Here is a 9,699-nt window from a genome sequence, read left to right as displayed (position 1 = left end):
CACACACACCTCTCTCTCTCTCTCTCTCTCTCTCTCTCTCTCTCTCTCTCTCTCGCTCTCGCTCTCTCGCTCTCTCTCTCTCTCTCTCTCGCGCGCGCTCTCTCTCTCTCGCTCTCTCTCTCTCTCTCATTTTCACTATTCCCTCCCCCATCCATCCCACATTATGTAACATGCAGGCTTTGGTAGCTGTCATCGTCCAACCTCTAATCTCCGTCCGCCCATCATAGGAGCACACAAAGCTGAACGCACCTGTATGCTAATAGAGGGATTGCACTACTGTTCCGGGTGGGTGGCCTGGGTGGAGAGGAGGTGTGATGGAGGAGCGGGAGTGTCTGTCTGTCTGTCTGTCTGTCTGTCTTTCTGTCTGTCTGTCTGTCTGTGGCTGCTAAAAAAGGCCAGCATAAGGCTTGTTAATGCTCCCACGTACGGTATGTGGGTGTGAGGATTCTCTCGGTCTCTCTATTTTCTATTTTTCTATTGCCCTCACCTTTCCTTCCCACCTTCTCATTCTCTTTTTTCTAAACCTGCCTCCATCTCCTCGAGATCTATACATATCAACTTCTTTGCTCAATGTCCCCTCTCCGTTTATTTTGTATGTTTCAAATCCTCTCGTCCACCTCCTTTGTGTTTTTTTTGGCCGTATCTTCCTCATCTATTTCTCTGTGGTAGATTGGTGCATGATTAAATATCAACATGCGCTTGTTCTGGGTGTGTTTGTGTGTGTGAACCGTGTGAACACGGGTGTGGTGGCTGCATAGGTAAAGGGAGAGCCTCTCTTTCTCACCACCGGCTAGCAGAGCGTTGGAGTTTCATCAGGCGAGGACTCCTCTGGCTGCTTTGTGTGGGCAGCAATGGGGAAAACACTGAGGAGAATGAACTGGCTGAATCAAACACACACACAAAGATAGAACCGTACACACATCTACAAACACACACAGATACACACACCCAACCAGAGACTAATTCTCCTTCCCCTGCCCTTACAGCATCTGGCTTCCACCCCCTCCATGCATCAGAGGGAAGGGAGGCCCAAACAGACACTGTGAACTGTTTATCATCTTTATTACTTTATTACTTTTCCGACAGTTTTCCCTAACCTGATTTTATTACATTGTCATCAGATGATGAGTTCTCTCATCTGCTCTCTTCGCTCTTTCTTCTTTGCTTTGCCACAAATGTTATCGACCTTGGTAACTGAAGCATGAAAGCAGCAGTGGATGCAGAGTTTAGATTTGGTATCATTAATGTTTACATGGACTGGCCCCCCTTCCCTTAGGGGAATGCATCCACAAAAAACACACTGGACGCTGCTAGATCAGAAACCAGAGGAGACTGTGAAGTCCACCGCAGACGGACCACTTTTGGACAAAATGTACTCTCCATTAAAAGAAGCTCATTGTGGAATAGCCTCCCAACTGAGATGGGATTGTCCCACTCTCAATAGTTTTAAAGGACAACTTAAAGAATGGTTGAGAATCAAACAGATGTGTAATCACCGCTAAATGCACTTTAACACAGGGGTATCTCCTCTTGCACTTTATGTAGCTCTTTTATCTTCTCTTGCACTTTATATGTCGTAGCTGCTACATTGTACTGCCATGTGGTAAATGCTTGTATGCTGCTCATGCTCTTCCTGCATATCATGTATTTATTTTTGCTATGTATATAAATGTCATGTTCTTGTATGTTGTATATGATGGGACTACGGATGGAAATTAGCTCAAAGCTAAAAAATCCGGCTCATTTACACTTGTAAGCATTATTTTTGTTTTAAAGTGTTCATCAATGTGCACTGTCCCGGTTCAAATAAACGATTAAATGAAAAAATCATCACCTCACCACACAGTTACAGTCACTTTGTGCAACTCACCATCATCAAGTCCTGAGCTTCTGGTCTGTTTTTCCCCAGGTCTGCAAGCGCAGTGGCATCTTCCTTGCTGAAAAACTAAATGTAAACTCTGGTTGTGAGCGTGCATAAAAACAACACCGCTGTGCAGTGCCACATACACCGTCAACAGTGATTAGATTTGAGAGTGTCTACGTATCTGACTGTATGAATAAACAACAATACACATTATCCAGCTGCGCCCTATACTTCAGGCTTATTTGGATTTTGGGAAGGAGCCTCTGCTCCAGATCATCCATAATATATGACAGCATTTTGCTATCAGTCTAATGGGGGTAAACAGAGGGATTTGCCAAAGGCTAAATGGGAAACGCCTGGGAGATAAAGCAATCCAGTAACGACCAAAAACATACTGTGTGTACCTGAGTTATGTTTGTTTTCATATCTATCTATCTATTATCTATCTATCTATCCCTCTCTCTCATTTTATTTAAATGGTTACCAAAGGGCATTATGAAATCAGTAGGCCTATCTTGAGTCTAAATCAAAGGATATTTGAAGAACAGGAGTCTTACCTGCGCCACCCTCTCAAATGCATCAGCAGCATCTCTTTTCTCTCTCCTTTTCCTTCTCTCTCAGGCCACCTCAGAGTGTCCTGCTCCCGATGTTTCACAATTCACAATGAGGTTGCTCGCATATAGATCCAGTCAGCAGCAAGGGAAACACATTGATTTCCCGTCAGCATCCACCGAGGAGTGCTGGCGCGCCATCCGAAGTTGGAGCAGCCGGGGGGAACATCGGTATCCCGCAGGCGTCCTGGCAGCTGTGCGCAGCGTTGTTAATGCGGCCCATTAGGCCGCTGAGTGGCAGAGAGATTCCCCGAATATTGAGCCGGGGACACCCCTCAATTAGACGGATCGCCCGGCACCTCGTCAGCATCCGCGGCTATCTGTTCTCATTAATCAATGACACAGCCGAGAGGGATGGAAAGTTAATTTAGAGGAAGTTTGCTATACAGGCCAGCAGAGTTTGCACAGGATAGGCCTATATTTTTAGGCTCACAGCATTAAACATAATACTCACTATAGGCTATCAAATGCCAAATTCAATGTAACAGGTCGGCTAATCATTCATAATCAATAGGACTAGGACCTATGCATCTCAAAATAGCTTCCAACCATAACACTGTGTAAAAAACATTTCCGAGGCTAAAAACTAAAAGGAAATGGTAAAAGTCACTTTTCATCTAATTTAACTTGATCGAACATGTGTTGCCTATTACGATATATATGCATTAGGTTGTTACATTTGTGATTAAAACGTTTCTCGATCTTATTTAGCGCACAAGAAAGCAGCATTTAACTTTCCAAAATGTACAAAAAACACGTGGAGCAGTCCGTCGGTTGCACAAAGACTTTCCAATACAGTCTAATAGTTCAGCTGAAGCTGTGCTTTAACCCAGGGAAGCAGGATTCTGCTGCTGACATTAGTTATTGTGAGCGCTGGACATGATTTGCACTCCAGCCTCTCATTCACTGCCAAGCAGCGATCAGCGCTGCCTCAGGAAGTTCCAAATAAGGACAGGGAAATGGAAACCCACCGGAATAGGTCCTTATGTAGTCACGACCTTATAAGGCACGGCGGAGCCGGGCTTTCCGGCAGCAGCGCAGCCTGCTGCACAGATGGGAAATCCAAATCAAATCTATGGGGCGACGGGGAGAGGGCAAGAATTATGCCGCTGTCGGGTGGAGCTGTTCTGCTATGAAGATACATTAATTCGGGACAGAGGAAGAGCGGCGTTGTCTTCGCAATTTACTGCGAGAGCTTAATATAAAGTCTCTCCACTCTGCTTTCCCTCAGGCCAGCGTCATGTGTCCTCCACTGCAGTGCCTAAATATGGGCTTCCTCCTCTCCAAATATGGACATCTACGTCACAGCAAGAGGGTATAAAAGGAGCGGGGAAGCCTCTCAGCTCAGAGAGAGCCCTGAGAGCCCACAAGAGCAACTGTTAGAGCAGAGATAGATAGACAAACACATAGAACTCCCTTACTGAGAAATATCACAACAAAAGTGAAAGTCAATTCAAAACATATCCATCCAAGAGGGTCAACACCTGATTGGATCAGCCATTTAATACATAGATACAAAACCAAGATTGATCTGTTGATTCATTTCGATGGATCTAGGGAATGAGTATAAAGGACACTTTTGATTTTTTCTGAAAGACAAGTGGATTTTTACTCATCTCTGAGAGAAAACAACAGGACAACTGGAGGACAAGAGTCACGGAGCAAGAAAGAGAAAAGCATCTTCCTCCTCACCAGCAGAAGTGTACAGCTGGGTTAAGTGATTCCCTCCACCTGCGAGGCACCGCTCTGCCAGCGTGCATCCAGCCTCCTGCACTCATCACCAGCCACCAGCGCAGCTCCAGCACCAGCAGAGGATGGCTTCAGCCAAGACCGAGATGATCCTCCCGACCCTGCATATCTCAGAGCCTCTGAGCTTCCCCCACTCCCCCATGGATAACTATCCCAAGCTGGAGGAAGTGATGATGCTCAGCACTGCAGGGACCCCCTTGTTCGCCACCTCCGCAACTGAAGGTGCAGGCTTTGGCTCCGGGGAGCCAGGGGATCAGTACGACCACCTTGCTGGAGGTAAGATCTGGAGATTTGCCTCTTTTGCCTCTGGTTTTCTCTACACATGTACAACTGAACTGAAGATTACAGAACATCTGCTGAGCTATACTCTAAGAGAAATAAACAGCTGCATGACTTTAATTATATTTTCATAATTATCATTATAGCTTTAATTAGAATTATTACGATTTGTTTATTTATGTATCATAGAAAATAGCTGATAAAGATTTTAAGTTACAAGTCTGGACATATTTTTTTTTTTATCATAACTTATGTTCATACATTTTATACTTGAAATGCAGACTAAATTGGATGTTAAACTGACTGGGCATAATATTAATATAATGCAAACCCACAAATAACAAAAAGAAGGAAATTAAAAACATCTTACCTAATATCAATTTATTGATTGCTTTAAATCCTTTCTAACTCTCAGAGGACTCAACACTGCTCAGTCACCGCATGCCTCACACTCCTACAGCTCAATTCAAATTGCATTCCTAAAACCAGCTGAACTGCAGTTTCAGTAATCAATTCCCTCGAGCTCTGTGATGGGCTTCAAGAACGTGTGCATGCAAGACAGGAAGACATAAAGAATGAAAGAAAGATTGAGAGAATGTGAGCGGAGGAAAATGCTATCATAAACTTGCACCGCAGCTATTGTTGAGATTTGAAAGGTATGGTTTTAGAGTTTTGGGGTGAATAGTTTAGTTGTTTTCTATGCGTGGGCTACTGACTGATCTGTCTCCGAAGAGAAGGGTGACACACTGTCCAGCGCTGTGGCAGGACCCCTCCTCTCCCTGCCTCTGGATATTGACAGTTTGATTAATATCCTCTCTTTCTCTGTGCTCCCTGCAGATACGTTACCTGATATCCCCTTCGGTTGTGACAAGTCCGTGGGAGAGCAGACTTACCAGAGGCTTCCGCCCATCTCTTACACAGGCCGCTTCACCCTGGAGCCCGCCACCTCCTGCAGCAACAGCCTCTGGGCGGAGCCCATCTTTGGCCTGATCACTGGTCTGATGGGCAATATTGCCCCCAGCTCTTCCTCCGCTCTTTCACAGACCACCTCATCCTCCTCTTTATCAATCCAGTCCACCACTCCTTCCTCTTCTGCCTCTTCCTTATCTCAGAGCCTCAGTTCCTCCATTCACCACAACGAGCCCAACCCCATCTACTCAGCCGCCCCAACCTACTCCAGCCAAAACTCTGACATCTTCCCGGACCAGGGCCAGATCTTTGCCAGTGTGACTGGAGCAGTGCAGTACCCTCCTCCTGCCTACCCCAATGGCAAAACCTGCAACACTAACTTCCCTGTGCCCATGATTCCTGACTACCTCTTCCCTCAGCAGCAGGGAGAGATCAGCCTGGTGGCCCCTGACCAAAAGCCCTTCCAGAGTCAGTCAAGCCAGCCCTCCCTCACTCCTTTGTCCACAATCAAGGCCTTCGCCACCCAGACTGGTTCCCAGGACTTAAAGAGTGTCTACCAGTCTCAGATGATCAAGCCCAGTCGCATGCGCAAATACCCCACAAGGCCAAGCAAGACACCCCCCCACGAGAGGCCCTACGCTTGCCCAGTGGAGACCTGTGATCGTCGCTTCTCCCGCTCTGATGAGCTGACACGTCACATCCGCATCCACACAGGCCAGAAACCCTTCCAGTGCCGCATCTGCATGCGCAACTTCAGCCGCAGCGACCACCTCACAACACACATCCGCACTCACACCGGTGAGAAACCCTTTGCCTGCGAGATCTGCGGGCGCAAGTTTGCCCGCAGCGACGAGAGGAAGAGGCACACAAAAATCCACCTAAGGCAGAAGGACAAGAAAGCGGAGAAGGCAGGAGTGGTGGCGGGGACAGCAGCACCTGTATCAGCTGCTTCACCTGCCTCCAGCTACCCTTCTCCCATCACCTCCTACCCCTCTCCAGTGTCTTCTTACCCCTCTCCCGTCACCTCCTGCTACTCCTCTCCTGTCCACAACTCCTACCCATCTCCTTCCATCACCACCACCTACCCTTCGGTGTCAATGTCCAATTCCTTCCAGTCCCAGTTAGCCTCCTCCTTCCCTTCCTCAGTCGCCTCCAACATCTACAGCTCCCCCATTCCCACCCCACTATCAGACATGCAGAGCACTCTCTCTCCAAGAACAATCGAGATCTGCTAAGAAAGACTTATAATAAAAACCTTTTATAGTCTCTGTGCACCTCTCCTTCCTTACGGTTATTTGAGGGGAAAGAAATCAGCATCAAAAGACTTTGTTTTCCCCTCCAAAAAGCACTTTTCTGTCTGCTCCCAGTGCAGTGTTAGGTGAATCTTGAGATTTACCTGAAACAGAGAAAAAGACACATGTCAAGGACTTAGCAAAGACAATAGAAGATGAAAACGGATTTCTTTTTGTTTCTGTAAAACGAATGCAGCACTTCAAATGCATAGGGGACTCACCAGAGAGAGCATAGAAACCGGCACTGACGGGTCTCTACCATAAGGTACACAAAATCCAAGAGACTAACAGATTGCCAGCAGTTGTGGCACGGTCGCCCTTGCAGGCGCTCATACAGTGCAAAAGACATTGAATGATATACATAAGCTACCACATATGTATATTGTACATGTGCCATGTTCCATTTTTTATCATTCTTCGGTACCATTGATGTGAAATATTATTTGCATATTTGCATTGTATTATTTGAAGTGAGCAGGGCCATATTTTCTACATACTTTCTCTATTATGTAGTGATGATGCTGTGATTCGTTTTGACATTGTTTGAAAAAAAAGCACTTAAGTATTCGAGCATGAGTAAGAGTGATGTTAGTTTCTGTTTGTAAATATCATTCACTGGTACTATATTTTTCTCTCTTTCTCCCATGTGACATATCGCTTGGTTATATGGAAAAATAGAGAAAAGAAAAAAATACATTTAAAATGACAACTAAACAAGACAAACGCTCCCGTAATTTGGTGCCTTTTTGTGAAGCCTTGCTGATGTTGTGACTCGGCTGTGCGCGAGAGAGGATGCACAGCATCTCGCCTTAAGGGTTGAGGGAATATTTTTGTTACAGAATGTAAGTCATATCCGAGGGAGGAAAAGGGACGAGCTATGAGGGCACCGCTTCATTTCATTAGAATGTAAGCAAAAAAGGAGAAAAACTATAGAGTATATTTTTGTAAAACTTAAGTGTAAATATCCACATCTTCAAGAGCTGGAATGTTGAAGTTACCTACTGAGTAGGCATGGGATTCTTTTGTATGTTATATACATGCAGTTCATTATTTTGTGGTTATCTTTATTTTGTATTTGTGTTTGTTAAAACAAGTGACTGTTTCTGGCTTCTAAACACATTGAATGCGCTTAACTGCCAATGGGATATTTGGTGTACAAAATATCCTCCCAGAAATGAAATATAAATAAAAATATAAATATATATGTATATTTGTTCTCATACTTTTTTGTCAGACTTCCGTGCTTTCAAATATTACACCAGTACTTCACACCATTGCAATTACACCACACCCTTAATTTCATCATGTACATCTCTCATACATGACAGCTATATTCCATCATCCTATATGTTAATCCTGAGCAGATTATTAGCAGATTTTTCCCACAACTACACATCACAGAGAGCCACCCTTTCATTTGAGCAAAATCTGCACAGCATGATTTTATGGAATCTACGTTTTAATCGCTGTTCTCCAATTGAACCCTGTATTCATGATAATACTAATGCTTGACTCCCATGCTGAGGAATTCTTATCTAGATTCAACATGCTCTTGAAGATATTAAGCTTATCTAAATTTACATTTCATACAAGATTGTGCGATACACAGTGGCATTACTGTTGAGAACACAGACTTCCAGCAGGAAATATTTTTTTCCTCCATGCTGTTCGAAAAAAGGAAAAGTATATTTAAACCCGACTGTGCTTAGACATGCAAAGGGGTTATTTTCACAGAGTGCAGGTGAAATCCATCACATGATAATTACCTTCTTTTCTGCAAATGTGCTTGGCGAGATGCTGTCACCCTGTAGCGAATGAGCTGTTACACACAATTGGGCAATATCCGTGTAGGTTGGGCTGAATTTTTGCATGGGTGCAGCTGAGCAGCCCTGAAGGTTTAACCACTGTTTCTTTTGGTTTTCCAAGCAGAATATAATAACAGCCCCTTCATGCCATCATTATTCATCTGCCCCTCTTCCCTGGCCAAAAACATTCTTGCTACATGTTTGAGAATGAAAATAAAACAGCTTATTGTTTTTAGCCTATGTAGACAAGAACCCTGCTAAAATGTTTTCTCTTGGAGCTTTGGAGTAATATGGTGTTGTGAAATGCACTACCCAAAAGACTCACAAATGCAAACACAGCTAAAATAGAAAGCAGGAAAACAAGAAGAAGAGAGTGACGGAGGAGAAAGGAAAATAATTAAGATAATTGGTCTCCTGATCCCAAAATGACTTTCTAAATTGGGACTGATGAGGTGTGTGTGTGTGTGTGTGTGTGTGTGTGTGTGTGTGTGTGTGTGTGTGTGTGTGTGTGTGTGTGTGTGTGTGTGTGTGTGTGTGTGTGCACACATGTAAGCAGGCATTTGTGTGCCATATACAGAGTAGCTGTCTATAGCCTATGCAGTTGTTTCCCGCTGTGTGTCTGCCTGACTGCTGCCGTAATGTGTAAGTATGTATTTGTGTGAAATATGCCGTGTAGGCAGCCGTGGTTCTGCTCTGTGTTCTCTTAGTTAAAGCTCAGAGTCCCCATGAAACAGATCTACCTGGACCCCACGCTCTCATCTGCTGACACAGTTTGCAGGTGTGTGTGTGTGTGTGTGTGTGTGTGTGTGTGTGTGTGTGTGTGTGTGTGTGTGTGTGTGTGTGTGTGTGTGTGTGTGTGTGTGTGTGTGTGTGTGTGTGTGTGTGTGTGTGTGTGTGTGTGTGTGTGCGTGTGTGTGTGTGTCTAGTATAAACACTTCTTAACAATTCAGCAACATGCTGCATAAATAAAGCAACGGAAGGTAACAAAGGTCTTTTTGGATAAAATCTGCATCACTGCTACAATTCTATTAATCCAACTAAAATGGAAAGAGTCTGTCTGTCTTTCTGTATGTCTGTCCTTTGATTTTCTCGCCTTCCCTTACACGTTAGAGGATATACTACAGAGACAAATCAAATCAGCACTTTGATTGACCTCTTAGTTAAATCATCATGAATTTAAGAATATATTT

The 9,699-nt window shown here is 44.4% G+C and overlaps 1 protein-coding gene across 1 annotated transcript; it reads left to right on the top strand.

Annotated features, from left to right (window-relative positions):
* Positions 1 to 3,835: 3,835 nt before the first annotated feature.
* On the top strand, positions 3,836 to 7,898 carry egr1 (early growth response 1). The gene is made up of 2 exons (XM_010791056.1): positions 3,836 to 4,500; positions 5,341 to 7,898. Exons 1-2 carry the CDS (start codon positions 4,290 to 4,292, stop codon positions 6,645 to 6,647), a joined length of 1,518 nt encoding a protein of 505 aa, XP_010789358.1. The 5' UTR covers positions 3,836 to 4,289; the 3' UTR covers positions 6,648 to 7,898.
* The last annotated feature ends 1,801 nt before the right edge of the window (positions 7,899 to 9,699 follow it).

This window comes from Notothenia coriiceps, unplaced genomic scaffold (assembly GCF_000735185.1).
Source record: "Notothenia coriiceps isolate Sejong01 unplaced genomic scaffold, NC01 NC01_scaffold00035100, whole genome shotgun sequence".
In the NCBI taxonomy this organism is placed as follows: domain Eukaryota; kingdom Metazoa; phylum Chordata; class Actinopteri; order Perciformes; family Nototheniidae; genus Notothenia; species Notothenia coriiceps.
The sequence above is the reverse complement of the archived record's forward strand: the minus strand, read 5'-3'. Positions and strand labels throughout refer to the sequence as shown.